Source organism: Mus caroli, unplaced genomic scaffold (assembly GCF_978045245.1).
Source record: "Mus caroli unplaced genomic scaffold, Mus_caroli_1 scaffold_11, whole genome shotgun sequence".
Classification (NCBI taxonomy): Eukaryota; Metazoa; Chordata; class Mammalia; order Rodentia; family Muridae; genus Mus; species Mus caroli.
This window is the reverse complement of record NW_028227266.1, coordinates 3,709,024-3,727,689: the sequence shown is the minus strand read 5'-3', so window position 1 is coordinate 3,727,689 and position 18,666 is coordinate 3,709,024. Positions and strand designations below refer to the sequence as shown.

The 18,666-nt window shown below is 39.7% G+C and overlaps 1 protein-coding gene across 3 annotated transcripts in view; it reads left to right on the top strand.

Moving 5' to 3' along the window:
• Dync2h1 (dynein cytoplasmic 2 heavy chain 1) overlaps window positions 1-18,666 on the top strand; it is a 265,134-nt gene that overhangs the window by 213,743 nt on the left and 32,725 nt on the right. For all 3 annotated transcript variants that reach the window (XM_085844392.1, XM_085844391.1, XM_085844390.1), the window contains 2 exons: window positions 5,192-5,401; window positions 15,764-15,853. In XM_085844392.1, coding sequence (XP_085700518.1) covers window positions 5,192-5,401; window positions 15,764-15,853 — 300 coding nt within the window. The remainder of the gene's footprint in view (window positions 1-5,191; window positions 5,402-15,763; window positions 15,854-18,666) is intronic.

Here is an 18,666-nt window from a genome sequence, read left to right as displayed (position 1 = left end):
ACACATGCACACTGAGAGGTCATATCCTGTTTTACATTTTTATTTCATAAGAGCTTCACCCTTGTAACTTTTAGTACCTGGCTGATGGCAACAATTACTGAGAATTACTGACTTCCTGACCAATTTACACCTTCTACAGCTGCAGCACTTCCATTAATTCTCATTTAAATTATTCAAGTGACACAGGTATACATGAAACATGCTCCTTTGACTCTTAGAGTTTATTGTGAGCAAAAGACATGCCAACTTTTTTTTTCCCTGAACATGGGTTAAACTAGAAATGATGTTTTGTCTATACTGACAAATAGTTTTGTGTATCTAATAAAAATTATAGATTAAATAGATTAATTTCAAAAGAATAATTGATGTTAAGTAGACTAACAATCTACAGTGATAAAATAATTAAAACTTGTTTTTTTCTAATATTCTTATACTTAAAAAAATATTTTAAATTGATCATTTCTTTCTTTCTGAGCATTGTCCTGCTTCTTTTGGGTGAAATGTGGTGGCTGATCCTGTATCTGTAGAGTCCTCAGAGCCGAGAATATGCTTAGGATATGGCCGTGGTTGGACAGAAGCCTTTCTCTGTTGTCCTTGCAGTTCTCAGTGTGCTTTGCACAACTTCTGGAGCTCAGCCAGCATCACCCCTGGTCCCAGCGAATCCCGAGTGAGTCAGTCCCAATAAAGCTCTAGCCATTCCCCACCTCAGGAAACTTAAGTTATTCAAGTGACTTGCTCTCTGTAAGATTCTGTTCAAATCAAAACACATAGCAGGCATTTTAACTGGGTTGTTAAAATGTTTGAATATGTGGTTACCATTTTGGAAGAACTGGGAAGGATTTGGAGTTATGTTCTTGCTGGAGGAGGTGTGTCAATGGGGACAGGATTTGAGATTTCAAAAAGACTTGGGTCATTCCCAGTTAGTTTTTGCTCTCTCTTTCTGCCTCATTGGGTCTCAGGATATAAGCTCTCAGATACTGCTCCAGCCTGCCTGCCACCAGGCCCAGGTATGTCTTAGCTGATACCCAAGGTGCCAGGTAAACTTAACTGGAGCCTGATGCTCTGAATCTGCATAAGGCTGGTCCTGGGAACCAACAAACACCAAGGCGAGAAGGTTCCCTTGAGGAGAGAACCATGCCTGCCTGCTACCATGTTCTCCAGCATGATGGTCATAGACTTTAACCCATTGAAATTATAATTCCCAAATAGCATGTCTCCTCTGTAAGTTGCCTTGCTAGTGGTAGCGTATCACAGCAATGGAAACTTAGCTAAGATACCAAATATAATTGGTCATGTGAGTGGTGAAGAGATGGAACAGCAAAAAGTGACAGGAGGAGTTCAGACAACGCAGGAAATAAGACCCTGAGCTAGCTGAAGAGGGAACATTTGAAGGAATGGGGACATAGAAATGTGGAAGTTAATCAGACCCTTCCCCTTCAGGAAGAACTGTAGTCTAATGGCTGAGGTATGTCTTAGCTGATGCCCAAGGTACCAGGTAAACTTAACTGGAGCCTGATGCTGTACATCTGCATAAGGCTGGTCCTGGGAACCAGCAAACACCAAGGCGATAAGGTTCCCTTGGGGAGAGATACCATGCTGGGTGACACCACTGTAAAGGAGACATTTCACCTTTGTGTGTATCCCTTAATTCTTTTATATCAATAGATTTGTGCATACCTTCAAAACACTTTAAAAATGGTAAGAAAAAATAGTCTATTAACAGAAACGATGTGTTAGCTCCAGGCTCAATACTGTGTCAGCTCTCAAGGAACTCCTGCTTGGGCCTATGTTTGCCTTCTGTTTCCATTCTTCAACACTTCCAACTTAAATCATTACTTACCACATACTTGTCTTGGTACTCATTGCTCAAGTTACATAGCTCAGTTGTAGCTAAACTAGAGAAAAAAATATAAGATTCTGATTGCCTTTTTGAATAATAATATTTTCAGTAATTTGGTAAAACCAGTAAATTGATGTGAAAGGAATAGTTTTTGCCATGTATAAAAGAATCAGCTTTGTAAGCCGTATTTGTCCCCACGTCTGGGTATAGCAAATTGGAACACCAGGGTAGCCAATTGTTCTGTAAGGTAGGTTGCTACATCCACTCCAGTAGTGACAAGTGCAACAGGCCCCGAAAACCTGGGCACTGTCCCGAGGCAAAAAGTTCACAGAAACTTAGTCTCCTGGAATGGTGGCATCCTATATAACAAATGCTCCAATGTCCTTGCTTTAGTTGGTAAATGGATCTGTGTGCTTTCCCTTAATATTGCTTTATTATGAGTGTTCCTAAGGATTGATTTTTTTTGACATATAGCTAAGTTAGATTCTAGGCAGCCCCTGATCCGACCCTGGGCATGGATAGCTAAGTCACTGCCCTACACAGAAATTTACCATTATCTAGGAAGAAGGAACTTTGTGATCTAAGGAGGAACCAGACTAGATACTTAGAACTATAGATAACTGAGTTACACCCATACACAAGTATTTACAATGGCCTAGGGGGAAGGTGGACTATACAGTAGACTAGAATAGGAACTATGGCAAGGGCACGAAGCCCTTGACCCTGACTTCTAAGATTAAGTGGACCTTAGGCTGAGCTGGTTTTGATCCCAGTTGTTAACAATGAATTCTATCCCAGTTGGTTCCTGCCAGTCCTGTGTTTGCATTCCTCTGTTTTGTATAAGAATCCAATAATCATGGTACTGGTATAGTGACAGACAAATAGACCAATGGAATAGAATTGAAGACCCAGATATGAACCCACACACCTACGGTCACTTGATCTTCGACAAGGGAGCTAAAAACATCCAGTGGAAGAAAGACAGCATTTTCAACAAATGGTGCTGGCACAACTGGTTGTTATCATGTAGAAGAATGCCCATTCCTATCTCCTTGTACTAAGGTCAAATCTAAGTGGATCAAGGAACTTCACATAAAACCAGAGACACTGAAACTTATAGAGGAGAAAGTGGGGAAAAGCCTTGAAGATATGGGCACAGGGGAAAAATTCTTGAATAGAACAGCAATGGCTTGTGCTGTAAGATCGAGAATTGACAAGTGGGACCTCATGAAACTGCAAAGCTTCTGCAAGGCAAAAGACACCATCAATAAGACAAAAAAACCACCAACAGATTGGGAAAGGATCTTTACCTATCCTAAATCAGATAGGGGACTAATATCCAATATATATAAGGAACTCAAGAAGGTGGACTCCAGAAAGTCAAATAACCCCATTAAAAAATGAGGCTCAGAACTGAACAAAGAATTCTCACCTGAGGAATACCGAATGGCAGAGAAGCACCTGAAAAAATGTTCAACATCCTTAATCATCAGGGAAATGCAAATCAAAACAACCCTGAGATTCCACCTCACACCAGTCAGAATGGCTAAGATCAAAAATTAAGGTGACAGCAGATGCTGGCGAGGATGTGGAGAAAGAGGAACACTCCTCCATTGTTGGTGGGATTGCAAGCTTGTACAACCACTCTGGAAATCAGTCTGGCGGTTCCTCAGAAAATTGGACATAGTACTACCGGAGGATCCAGCAATACCTCTCCTGGGCATATATCCAGAAGATGTCCCAACTGGTAAGAAGGACACATGCTCCACTATGTTCATAGCAGCCCTATTTATAATAGCCAGAAGCTGGAAAGAACCCAGATGTCCCTCAACAGAGGAATGGATACAGAAATTATGGTACATCTACACAATGGAGTACTACTCAGCTATTAAAAAGAATGAATTTATGAAATTCCTAGCCAAATGGATGGACCTGGAGGGCATCATCTTGAGTGAGGTAACACAATCACAAAGGAACTCACACAATATGTATTCACTGATAAGTGGATATTAGCCCAAAACTTAGGATATCCAAGATATAAGATACAATTTGCTAAACGCATGAAACTCAAGAAGAATGAAGACCAAAATGTGGACACTGTGCCCCTTCTTAGAATTGGGAACAAAACACCCATGGAAGGAGTTACAGAGACAAAGCTTGGAGCTGTGATGAAAGGATGGACCATCTAGAGACTGCCGTATCCAGGGATCCATCCCATAATCAGCTTCTAAACGCGGACACCATTGCATACACTAGCAAGATTTTGCTGAAAGGACCCAAAGATAGCTGTCTCTTGTGAGACTATGCAGGGGCCTAGCAAACACAGAAGTGGATGCTCACAGTCAGCTATTGGATGGATCACAGGGCTCCCAATCGAGAAGCTAGAGAAAGTACCCAAGGAGCTAAAGGGATCTGCAACCCTATAGTTGGAACAACATTATGAACTAACCAGTACCCCGGAGCTCTTGTCTCTAGCTGCATATGTATCGAAAGATGGCCTATTCGGCCATCACTGGAAAGAGAGGCCCATTGGTCTTGCAAACTTTATATGCCCCAATATAGGGGAATGCCAGGGCCAAAAGAATGGGAATGGGTGGGTAGGGAAGAGGGGGGCCCTATGGGGGACTTTTGGGATAGCATTGGAAATGTAATTGAGGAAAATATGTAATAAAAAATATTAAAAAAAAAAAACTTTATATCCTTCACCCCTGCAAGAAATAAACATCCTAATGGAACTTATTATTATATATAATTAATAATATATAATATTATATATATTATTACATATATTAATGTATGCTGAAAAAACTAAATAAAATTTTAAAGAAAAAAAATTAAAAAAAAAAAAAAAGAATCCAATAATCTCTTTGTACCTTTCCGGTGTGTCACCCAACTTCCCTATTTTCTTCGTATAAAAAGGTTGATGCTCGATTTGACAAATTACCTTCAGATTCTACACAATCTCGTGTGTGGCTTCTGTTTGTCATTTGCTGACTCCTTGTCCACCTGCAACCAGAGACCCATTCAGTGCAGATAGGAGACCCAAAAAAAGGGGATAGTCTGCGGCAGTAGGTTGCTTTGACAACCTACTTTACAAGGTTCCCTTTCTCTATGCCTTCCTCATACACTGACTATTGGTCCTTGGTGAATCCTGTTTTGCTATTCTGTTCCCACCTCACATACCTCTAAAACTGGTAAAGTCCAGAAATCTATATTTGTAGACTCGGTTCTTCCATTCATAAAATACAGTATTCAGAAAAATGAACTTATGGGTGATTTTTGACCTTTTATATACTTTGGTGTGTCATTGACTTTGTCCTTATTAACTGTAACATGACCTTATTCTTCTAGAATTCAAACCTAATTCATCAAAAAGTATCACCACCTAATGATCGACAAGGATCTCCAATATTATCGTTCATCATTCTTGAGCAGTTCAATGCCATCCGCTTGGTACAAAGTGTTCATCAGTCGCTTGCTGCCCTCAGCAAAGTCATCAGGGGAACCACTTTACTGAGTTCAGAAGTACAAAAGCTGGCAAGTGCTTTATTAAACCAGAAGGTAAGCCAATCATAGGGCTATCATTTTGTCTGATCTCCTTTTGTGAAATGTGTTACCAGGGATCCTGTAGTTAACAGAAAACTCAAGTTGAGCTGTGAAAGCTATGTAGATAGAATGTCTTGGTTGAAAGTATTAAATCAGCTTGATGCAAGTTTATAATTGGCTAGGATCTCAGCCTACAATCTCTTCTATGGCCATCTCTTTAAAACATATGTAATAAAATCCATTTTTATTTCACTCTGGAACAAGTTTTCTATAACATGTTGGTAACCTACCAGACCTAATCTTTGACCCTCTAAGCTCAAAGTTGTTTCCTAGCAACTTAAACTAAAATCAGGGCATCTACTTGGTTTCAAGCCAGATGGGTTGTGAGTGTGCCTGTGCCCAAACCTGCAGGCAGGCAAGTGGTGCCTTCATGTCGATGAGGGCTATAGCTAAATGCTTATGAGGAGCTTGGTATGAATAGTGAGGCCAAGAGAAAGATGACTCTAGTGAAATACCAGAACATATCCATCAAAAAAAAAAGCAATCAACACTCCTCTCACTAAGTAACTGGACCACTTTAGAAAGTAATAAAATCCATGTCTTTCACCCCACTTATACAGAAACAAAGGGGAGGAGATGATCTTCTCAGTAGGTTGTCATGTCTATTTAGGGTCCTAATTGCTTTTCCATACATGGATGTCTAGGCCTTCCCTGAGACTTAGGGGTTCTCCTCCTTCCTTGTCATTGGGTAGGTTTTCTCTTGGTTTTTATCTCTTGTATACATTGCATTCTTGTGTAGTTTCCTTGTTGAAACAATTGATCTTTTTTGTCTAATGTAATAGTGTCTAATAGTTTCTCAATTTTGTCTTCAGTTACTGACTTTCTTTCCTAGAAGCTGGTTAGATTTTGACTCTGTGATTCTTGCCAGGTTTTTTTTTCTTTATTGAGCTTTTCACTTTCACGATTGCTATCTACTTCTACCTCCTCCTCCTCCTCCTCCTCCTCCTCCTCCTCCTCCTCTTCCTCCTCCTCCCCCTCCTCCTCCTTCTTTAGAATCTCAATCTTTTTTTTTCTGAACATCTCATCTAAATACCTTGCTTTCTCAACCAGATCTCAAATGGACTTCCACCCTTTGCATCCTTGTGTGAATCCTCTTTGAGGTCACTAAGTATTTTTAAAATTAAGCCTTTACATTCTTAGTCTAGTGTCATTTGAATTTCTTTAGGTTTTATTTGGTACAGTTATTGAGGATGAGGTTTTGGAGGCACAATCTTGGCTTACATGAAAATTTATATATATGTGTGTGTGTATAGTGTGCATATGTATATACATGTATATGTAAACATGATGTGTGTGTGTGTGTGTATATATATATATATATATATACACATACATTTGTATGTATATATGTGTGTGTATGCATATTGTTTCTGTGGTACAATTTGCCTCTATTGTGTTTGATTTCTTTTCCTGTCTTACATGAGGATAATATCAGTAGTCAGCCCATTCTGTGTCTTGGAAGAGAAAAGCACACCACAGAAATAATCAGAATTCAAAAGTAGACCATATGTGTAAGCATTCTGAAAGCAATCTGTAGGTATTAATTCTAACATTAATAAGGATAGAAAAGAGCAAGATGCTTATAGGATGGTCTAGGAGTTAGCATTACAGGCAAATGGATTAATAAGTAATTGAAGGAAAGGAAATTGTCAAAGCAAGAAAACTAGGCATGAAAATACCAAACCATGTGGGATGAAGGCTTACAAGATAATAGTGAAAGATTATCCAATAAAATAAATGCAGATGACACAGCACAGTCAGAAGGAAATGCAAAGGGACGAGAAAAGACCTAATATCACTTAAGCCAAGGAATGGAAATGTTCCACTGATGTGTGCTGTGTCTGCATGACGAGGAGGGTGTACTTCATTTCTCTTTGAAACCCAGTCTTGTTACATCAAAAGGGTATTTGCAGGCAGCCCTGCCCTGCCTTTGCCACTAAAGTGCCTGTTTAGCCCTGAAATGTTTACTGTACCCAGGCTTGGCAGTAAGGAAAGGGCCTCACTGGAAATGCTACTGCTGACTGAACCTGAAGATGTCTGAGGCTGGTGCTTCTCTTGAGAGTACTCTGACAGAGTTCATAGCCTAAGAAATACCTGAGCTGGTGACCTTTCTTACCAAGTTTCTCTGGGGCTCTGAGAGTGCAAAAAACCCAAACTCTGGAGAAGTCATTGGTACATTGGCCAGTCTGCTCTGGCTAGCTCACCCTCTCATGCATAGCTAATCTCACTCTTCTCAGAGATGGGGCTGTAGACCCACCTGGAAATACCCTTTGCTTCCCTCAGATTGGATTCTTCCCTTCCCACCAATTGGACAAATCCACAGATCTAGGTCACACCCAGTTTCCTGAGCCCACACTGATTCTCACTTGTTTAGCCAATTGATACAGGGAGGCCTTTGGTACTTAGATACTTACTTTGGTACTTCTATTTCTATCTTCTTTCTTTTCTTCCCAGCGAAGTAGAATAACTGTAAGATCCCTGTTTTTGTACTCCTCTGTCAGAGCAGCAGCAGGAGCCAGCAAGTACCTGACCCTATGCTATGGGCATGCTATGCTTGGGATGTACTATGCAGCATCCGGAATTTCTTATGGAAATTGCTTTTTTAAAGTGAGACAGATAGTATGCATGTGCAGGTTGCTGGGACGTTTGCTTTTCTTTTATTCAAAGTTGGGACATATACACCCCTTTCCAGATGGTTTTGCCAAGTATCACGTTAGACTTCACTGACTCTTTCCCAATCCCAAGTTCAGACTGTGTAGATGTCACGAGGTCTCTGTGTTCCTCACTTTTCTATTACAGAAAGTTTCTATTTGCATATCAACTCTCTCTACCTACAACCACATCTCTGATGTTCTCTGTCAGATTCCTGGAGCTTCAGGAAAGTTCCGAATGCTTATAACATGCACATGCATGCATGTGTATGCGTACACACACATCCATGTCCACACAGACACACAGCACACTCACACATGCACAACTAGACTGCTTATAACACGCACATGCATGCATGTGTATGCGTACACACATCCATGTCCACACAGACATACAGCACACTCACACATGCACAACTGGACTGCTTCTTTTGCTTTTATTAATCATTTTGGAGGCATAGGACATAATCAACTAAAAAAAAATAAGTAGCTCTAAATCGTTTGTATGGTGACAAACTTATATTCTTCTTTTAGATAACTTTTGAAGATAAAGCTTCTAAAGTCTTAATTATATGAAACCGTTTCCGTGATTAAGACTATTTAATAAATGGCTCACAAATTTTTAATTCTTTATAATATCATTTCATTTTCCCTCAGCTGTTAATGTCTGTTCAGTGTTTCTTCAGTCGACATAGCAATAGCCATAGCAAATGAAACAGATGGTTAAATTCTTAATTAAAATATGGGATGCAGATATCATATATAAATAAATATTCTGTATTAGACATCGATAACTCTTTTGGTAAAGTGGCTAACATAGAAACATGAGAAACCAAGTTTTTCTCATGTGAAAACCAGAGGCAGCAGCACACATCTGTAACTCCAGCACTAAGGGCAGGGGGAGAGCAGTGCACCCTGCAGCTCACGATTAGCCATTTCAGCCAGGTGATGAGCTGTGTGTGCACTGGAGAGCAACAGATGGACACCCAGAGCCAATCCCCGTCAGACTCACACAGACAGACACACAGAGAAACACAACACACACACACACACAACATGCACACATGCACGCAAACCTGCCCTCGCTCAACTATAGCCTCAGGGTGGATATATATCGCGACATTTATTTTCATTATTTACATGAGAATGGACTTGATTAAAAAAAACCTTCCAAAACTATGTTTTACAAAGCACACTTAAATTATATGATTGGAGATCGTTATGTGGTGTTTGAAATCCAAGTGAGACTAGGCCAGTTTTGACCAAGGCAAAAATTAATTTTATTAATTTAAATGTTGCAGTATCACTGAAATCAGGGACAAGACAAGGATGCCCACTCTCCCCACATCTATTCAATATAGTACTTGAAGTGTTAGCTAGAACTCTAAGACAACAAAAAGAGGTTAAGGGGATACAAATTGGTAAAGAAGTAAAGGTATCACTATTTGCAGGTGATATGATAGTATACATAAGAGACCCCCAAAATTCTACCAGAGAATTTTTCCAGCTGATAAACAACTTCAGCAAAGTGGCCAGATATAAAATGGACTAAAATAAATGAGTAGTCTTCCTTTAAAAATGATAAACAGGTTTAGAAAGGAATTAGGTAAACAACTCCCTTCACAATAGCCACAAATAATATAAAATATCTTGGGGTAACTCTTACCAAACAAGTGAAAGACCTGTATGACAATAATTTCAAGTCTTCAAGAAAGAAATCAAAGATCTTAGAAAATGGAGAGATCTCCCATGCTCATGGATTGACAGAATTACCATAGTAAAAATGGCCATCCTACCAAAGGCAATCTATAGATTCAATGCCATCCCCATCAAAATCCCATCACAATTCTTCAAAGACATGGAAAAAGCAATTCTCAAATTCATCTGGAAAGCCAAAAAACCCAGGATAGCAAAAACAATTCTTAACAATAAAAGAACAGTTCGGGAAAATCACCATCCCTGATCTCAAGCTTTACTACAGAGCAATAGTGATAAAACCTGCATGGTATTGGTACAGACAAAGACATGTTGATCAATGGAATAGAATTCTACTCAAAATAAAACCACACACTTACTGTCACTTGATCTTTGACAAAGAAGCCAAACATATACAATGGAAAAAAGAAAGCATCTTCAATGAATAGTGCTGGTCTAACTGGCTGTCTGTATGTAGAAGAATGAAAATAGACCCATATTTGTCACCTTGTACAAAGCTCAAGTCCAAGTGGATCAAGGACCTCTACATAAAACCAGATACACTGAATCTAATAGAAGAGAAAGTAGGAAAGTGCCTTGAATTCATTGGCACAGGGGGAAATTGCCTAAACAGAACTCCAATGCCTTATGCTCTAAGATCAAGAATTGATAAATGGGACTTCATGAAACTAGAAAGGTTCTGTAAGGCAAAAGACATAGCCAATAAGACAAATCAGCAACCTACAGATTGGGAAAATATCCTTACTAACCCCACATTTGATAGAGGGCTAATATCCAAAATATATAAAGAATTCAAGAAGCTAAACACCAAAAAGCGAAACAACCCAATATCATAAAATGCGGTATAGAACTAAACCAAGAATTCAACAGAGGAATCTCGAATGACTGAGAAACACCTAAAGAAATGTTCAAAGTCCTTAGTGGTCAGAGAAATGCCAATCAAAACTATCCTGAGATTCCACCTTACGCCAATCAGAATGACTAAGACCAAAACCTCAGGTGACAACACATGTTGGAGAGGATGTGGAGAAAGAGGACCACTCCTCTATTGCTGGTGAGATTGCAAATTGGTACAACCACTCTGGATATCATTCTGGAGGTTCCTCAGAAAATTGGAAATAGATCTACCTGAAGACCCAGCTATACCACTCTTGGGAATATACTCAAAAGATGTCCCAGCATGCCAGAGGGGCATCTGCTCCACTATGTTCAGAGCAGCCTTATTTGTGACAACCCAGATGTCCCACCATACAAGAATGGATACAGAAAATGTGGTTCATTTACACAATGGAATACTACTCAGCTATTAAGAAAAGGGCATCCTGAGTTTTGCAGGCAAATGGATGGAACTAGAAAATATCATCCTGAGTGAGGTAACTCAGACCCAGAAAGATGTGTGTAGTATGTACTCAATAATAAGTGGATATTATAAAAAAAAAAAAAAAACTACAAAATACCCAAGATAGTCCACAGAACTCAAAAATGTCAACAAACTGAAGTGCCCAAGTGAGAATGTCCCAGTCCTACTTGGGAGAGAGAAGAAAGCAATCAGAAGTGGGACGGAAGGGAGGGACCTGGGAGGGAAAGTGGATGGGCATTGTACGGGAGAGGAGAACCTGAGCTGGTATTGTGTGAGAGAAAAGGACTGAAGCCCTGAGGTGCAGCAGAAAGAATGGAAACAGGCAACTTCAGGAAATAGGAGGTTGGGGGGACCCTCCAGAATGCACCAGAGACCTGGAAGGTGAGAGATTTCAGGACTCAAAGGGAGGGACCTTAGATGAAATGCCCAACAGTAGGGAGAGGGAACTTATAGAGCCCACCTCCAGCAGGAAGGCAGGGCATCAAGTGAGGAATGGGGTTGCCATCCCACAGTCACATCTCTGACCCATAATTGTTCCTGTCTGAAAGAATTTCAGGAATGGAAATAGAGAAGAGCCTGAGGAAAAGAAGGTCCAAAGTGGGATCCAGCTCAATGGGAGGTCCCAAGGCCTGACACTATTACTGAGGCTCACAAAAAGGGACCTATCATGACTGCCCTCTGAAAGACCCAACAAGCAGCTGAAAGACAGATGCAGATATTTGCACCCAACTAGTAGAGAGAAGCAGCTGACCCCTGTTGTTGAATTAGGAAAGGCTGAAGGAAGCTGAGATGGAGATCCTGCAGGAGGACCAGCAGTCTTAATTAATCTGGACCCCCGAGATCTCTCAAACACAGGACCACCAAACAGACAGGATATACCAGCTGATATGAGGCCCCCAACACACATACAGTAGAGGACTTCCGGGTCTGTGTTCATTCAGAGATGAGGTACCTAACCCTCAAGAAATTGGAGGCCCCAGGTTATTTAGAGGTCAGGTGGTGTCAGGGGTGGGGGCATCCACGTGGAGATGAGGGTGGGGTGTGGAGGAGGTGTGGGATGTTGAACAGTAGGAGGGTGGATGGGGGGAGGTGGGTGGGGAATGGAATATGGAGTGTAAAAAGCAAATTAATTTTGAAAAAATTAATAATAATAGAAATCCTTTCTAAAGTAGAGTACAGGGTCTGAAAGTTCTTGTAGACAATAGGTTTTTACGAGTGTTCTGCTACCCCTTTTCAGCTTAAAAATATTACTCTGGTATTTCAAAAACTGGCATTTCCAATTATATGCTAAAATATTATTGCATAGGATTTTCAGTTATCATAGAATATCCTCATTTTTATCCTCTTATTCCTTTCTTTCCCACAATGCTAATATCCCATTCTATTCTTTTTTACACCCTAAACCCATTGAATTTATTCAAATAGCATTACACTACGTATATAATCCTGCCCATTTTCTCAAAAACATTAGGCATTTTGATTCATCCATGATCATGTTTATGTATGTATTGTTTATGCTTCCTAACTATAAAATATCATGCTCTTGATAATACATAAGAATGATATTTAACTATGTTAGGTGACAAAAGAGAGCTAGGTATATCTATATAAAGGACCTTCTATAAGTAAGAACCCTAAAAATATTTATTTTAGTACTTTATGTATATGCTATTTCTCATCCTTCTGCGATAGGCTACCTAGAACCATACTTGCAAGGATCTTGGCCAGGTAGTAATGGCCCACACCTTTAATCACAGCACTCCAGAGGCAGAGGCAGGTGGATCTCTGAGTTCTAGGCCAGCCTGGTCTATAGAGTGAGTTGCAGGACAGCCAGAGCCACAGAGAGAAATTGTGTCTCAAAAGGCCAAAACCAAGAAGAAGGAGGAGAAGAAAAGAAGGAGGAAGAGAAGAAAAGGAGAAGAATCAGCAACAGCAGCTTGGATTCTCCCCAAAGTTAACCTCAGATGACTGGCTTTATAATGCTCCTTTTAGTGTGATGCAGAGTCAATAAATCATTGTACAAGTTTCCCATCAAGATGTCTTACATGCCTTGTCTTGGGGAATCCTTGTGGTCAGGCTGCAGCAGTGAGATTAGAGAGAGCTCAGACATGTCTGGCAGGCCACTGAAGAGAGAAAAGCACCAAAGAACTACTCGTGGTATTCCAGCTGATTGTGGCTGCTTTCCACTGACTCATGCTGCTTCAGCTGTTGAACTAGACTGCTGATATCCTGACAATGAAGAGTGGAATCGCTCCCCAAGGAACTACTTCTAAGTAGGTCCACACACTGTTTCCTATTAATCTTCTTTCCCCCACCTCTGGTTGATGGGTTAGAAGGAGGGGGGAGGGGTTGAATCATTTAAGAACCCTAAATAAAGTAGGTTTTTAAAAGAAAAAAATGTTGCAATTTCTGTGATATATAATATTACTTAATACAGTTTAGAATAGCACTTGATATTTTCACCAGTGTACCTGGGATAATTTCATCAGGAATTGCCCTGCCAAGGCTTAGGACTTATATGTTTGTTTGACAGTTATTGGTGATGCCTAAAGCTTTGCTGCTTTTATCTTATAAGAAGACACATTAATGAATATGTCATTATTACTACCATTCTCTCTTACATTTTATATCAACTTTAAAGATATAATTAAGTCAAAATGAAGCCAACATATTTCCTTGCCATTCATGGTAAATAACCATGAGTGTATCATTATATTAGAAATTAATGGATTACATTGCTCTTTTAAAATAATTTTAATTGAGCTCTTTATAGAACCAGTTTTCAGATTATCCTAACATACTGGTCAGTGACACTAAGTGCCTGTTCAATCAGTTCAAACTGGAAATGGCAAACATGCAGACTCTGGGTCATCCTACAGTGGTAGGAAAGTGGTCAGAGCAGGGTTGTGCAGCACAGTGGTGCAGCATGGGAACTTGAAAAAGAAAGCTCCCTCCCTCACTCACTGTGAGTGTGTAATGGCCAGATCCATGGAGTTAGTGCACATCTCCTTATACACTGTGTCTAGGAACTTTCAAGCTCTTTTCAGTCTGTATAACCTATATACAGGAATAGAGCACAATCGTGCTAGGTAGAGGTAAGGAGAGAAGAGGGAACATTATGAGGACTGGAGGTACCATGGACGTTACATTGGGTGGACAGTGGAGGCTGCATTGTGAAGACTGAGAGGACAGTGGAGGGGTTTCTCATAGCACAGCTGTGCTGCTGGCCTTTTGTGTACTGGAAAGTGTTTGATTATTATTGTTACTATCATCACCATCACCACCATCATCATCATAGCCATCACCATCAACACCATCACCACCATCATTATCATAGCCATCACCATCATCATCATTATCATCACTATCATCATCATTGCTACTACTGCTTCTGCTGCCCACTCAGTTTTGTTAATTATTTCTGGTTTGGTAATGTTTTCTGTCATTGAATTTTGAAAGGTCTCATTGCATTGTGTGTGTGTGATCACATGTGTGTATGGAGGTCAAAGGTCACTTTTGAAAGTAGACATTTTTTCTTCCAGTACATTGGGACCGAGGTCCTCAGGTTTAACAGTGTCTTCACCCACTTAAACATCTCACAAGCTCCAGGTTTGAGAGACCCAAGAGTGGAACCTTTTTTTCTAGGATTGTTTGCATGTTCTTGTGTATATTAACGCTCTTGAATGATATTCACATTTATCCTTTATCACCTCTGACTTTAAGTCTTTTGTGTGTTAGTTAAGCTATTGAAACCTTTGTCAGTTTGCTTTTCAAAATATCAGCTGTTTGATGTTGATCATTTAACATGTTTTGTTCTGTTTCACGTGTTTCAACTGTGGTGTGTTTTATTTTTGTCTTTCCTTGTTTTGGACTTGGTTTTTCTCGTGCCTTCACATATATCTTCAGATTGATATTTAAATTTATGTTTAAAAACCAAATCTTTTTTTTTTTGTCATTATCGTAGCTCTTCTAAGAATGCTTAGATTACTCCAGAATATGATGTCTTCGAAGTTCCCTTTCTACTCTTACATGATATTACATGTTTCTAGTTTTCGGTGCATGCATTTGATGATTGATATAAACTACTCACTTAGATGACTGAGGTATCATATACTGTTACCATAAAAGGTTTATTGATATTTTCTAAATATATTGAAATTCCAGCAAGCTCTCACAGAAGTGTTATAGTGTATATACACGCACCCAGTGAGTTCTTGTAAAGTACACATATGTGCATTAGTGCAAACTAACAGTGGGCCATCTGGTAAGAAAGATTCAGGTTCTCCTTGGACAGCCTACCTGCAGCACATTTATTAGTAAAAATCTGTGTACTATATAGCTTGAAAAAATTCTGTAGGAATCAAGACCCTTTTTATCTTTAACAGTTTTTAAATTTTCAGAATTTAAATTTTCACTTTGATTTCATACTGTACCAAATCTCACATCAAGAAAACATGGTTGGCCAGTTTCACAGAGAGCAAGTAATAGATACATTTCCATGTAAGGACTCCAGTTTAACTCAGTCAGTCTTCCCTTCACACTTATGCTCAAAGTCTCTGTGTAAGCTGACTCTTGTCTTTTACACTGCAGTGTCCTCTCACATGGCAGAGCAGGTGGGAAGGCCCTGAGGATCCCCTCCAGTACCTTCGCGGCCTCGTAGCCAGAACCCTTGCAATTCAGGTGAGAATGGACTATTTAGCTGCTGAGCATGTGGTATGTAGATTTACCTGTAGAAATATCCTTAGTAGTGAGAAGGATGGCATCTTTCATCTTTATGTCGTTTCAGATGTTTATATCACACTCTTTAAAATGTCTGTCCACAGTTTTTGTTTGTTTGTTTGTTTGTTTGTTTGTTTTATAAACATTGATAATGTGGAGAAAAATCTACAGTTGTCCAGCTGGATTGTACAGAGAGTGACTTAGGCAGCAATAGAAGCCCTGTCAGGACTGGGATCCCACTGCTTTAAGGAGTGTTCCTCCTGTGGGGAAACACTGCCTATTTTCCAATTGATGGCTTTTTCCCCACAGCTGACCAGGTAGGTACTCTAGACAAATAAACTGAGTTAAGGGGTAACAGTGAGCAGAAGCACCTCGTTTACACAAGTTAGTGGTGCATGCGGGACCCTGTGCACACTTTTGCGTTCTTGTTACTTCCTTTGCAGCTTGACTCTGCTTTACCAAATACCTGTCCTTTTTTTGTTTTGTTGTTACATTGTCTTGCGGTATGGCCCTTGTTTGCCACAAATCCTCCTGCTTCAGCCTCTCCTAGCAGCAGACATCTTTACTATATTAATGTCTGCAGTATAGTAACTCAATCTGCATTTTAATGTAGCATTCTTGATGAAGCATTGGTAGTCTCCATAACAACTCATTTATCTAACTCTCTTGTCACTTCCACTATACATTCACACTCTCCCCGACAGCAGTCACAGCCACTGCACAGAGAAACCCAGACCATGAGTTATAGGTACTTGAAAATGCCTGCCCTTTCCTCTCACCTACAGACATGTTTGTCTGAGACCATTCTGGCCAGTTTTCATGCAAATCAGAAGTTGACCTATGGCTGTAGACTCACACTGTACCTGTGTGGCCCATTCCCCAGCTTTCCTCTCTAAATATCCCATCCAGCCGTGTGGGATGGTGTGCATCTTTTGATGCTGTCTTTTCGTCTTTTTCTTAACTTCCCTTCCTACAGAAGGGATTTCTCTAAAGGATTGGGACCCATCTGAATTTTTGTTTGGTATCTGTTATAACCAACCCTTCATTATGCTTCAAGAAAACATACTAGAATGAAAACAACATTTGATTGACAGGAAAAACCACGCAGAGACACTGACTGACTCACTCCATCTGCTCTGGAGGTTGTTGGACATGATCTATGAATAAGTGGTTAAAGAGTGGGATGGAGAGAGGGAGGGAAAGAAAGGGAAAAGATGGGAGGAAGAAAGGGATAGAAAGAGAGAAGGAGGCATCTACAGTGTCTTTAAAAGTGTAGGAATGCTCACAGGTCTGTGCTTTAGCTGCTGGCTGGGTAAACCACTCTGACTATGTAGTTAGTGTTACTGGCTTTACTTATTTCTTACAAGAACAAAGCTTCTTGTTGCTTCAAAAAGTGTTCAAATAACCTTAATTATCCTCTGCTGATGTGATATTTTGTTAATGCTAAAATTAATCTTTGAAAATAATTCTACATGAACAATTGTAAATTTGAGCCTGATTACTTATTTTCAACTGATGGCTTTTTCCTACAGCTAACCAGGTAGGTACCATACCTAGGAAAAGAAACCGAGTTAAGGGGTAACAGTGAACGGGAGTGCCCTGTTTAGTAGCATGATTCTTTATCTATAGTGTGTTGAATATTAGGAATTAAACTATGTTGCCTCTATATGACCACCTTTTAAACTGTATAAGAATCCCTGACTCAAGATAAAAACTTTTGGACTTAATCATGCTGTCTTTCCAACCAACAAACTCTTCTCACTAACACTACTTGGGTTTTTGTTTTGTTTTGTTGTTTTTGTATCTTTCTCTCTTTTTTACATCTTTTTTTTTTACTAGCTTGATATTTTCTTCACTTGTAAGTATACAAACTTGCATGTATCCCTGAAGTGACCTTTACTGTCTAGGATTTCAGTTATTTTTGTGGTTGTCTTCTGTGTTTCATTTCCAGAGCAGCTTGTGATGGTAAGAAAACAACATAGCCCTTGGTTGACTAAAGGAACATAGACCTGGGTGGGCAGGCAGGACCAGAGTTTATCTGTAGGAATCACTGACGGTTTAAGCTTATAGCTTCTTATAAAAATGTGTTGTTTTAGAAATGTTTTGACAAAATACAAGCAGTTTTAGCAAAGACCTAGCCATAGTCTCAGATCCCAGGGTTTTACATATGGAGCACAACATGAGAGCAAAGTCAGTGGCTACTGAGGGTTTCACATAGAGTGCTGGTTCATTGTGGTATGATGTGTGCAACTCATGTAAACATGATGAGAGACAGAATGGTGTTTATTCAAAAATATCATAAACTGCTGCTGAATGCCAGGGCCCATGTGAAGTACTGGTGACATATGATTAGTAAATAGTAAATATGAGGCTTTTGCCTCATAAAAATGTATATTTTCTTATAAATATTCATTTTAGTAATTAAAATTCATCAATGTGACTACTGTTTTCCTGATGCCAAAAATTGTAAGATTGCTTAAAGTAAACCACATCCTATGTATAAGCTTGAGTGAGAGAACAGAGCATGAGTGTTGAGAACAGAGCTGTGGAAGGAGTCAATAAGACACACAAACCATTGGGTTCAGAGTTTGGTCTGGCAAGGAGATACATGTCCTCCACAGAAACAGGCCAGCATCAAGAGATAAACATTGCAGCTTCAGGAACTAAAATAGATTCTTTGAGTCTAAGGCTCCACTGGAGAGAAGAAAGGGCTAAGTCATGAGGCCATGTTAAAAGTTATCTTTGATTTTTTTTTTTTTTTTAGGGCCAACAAT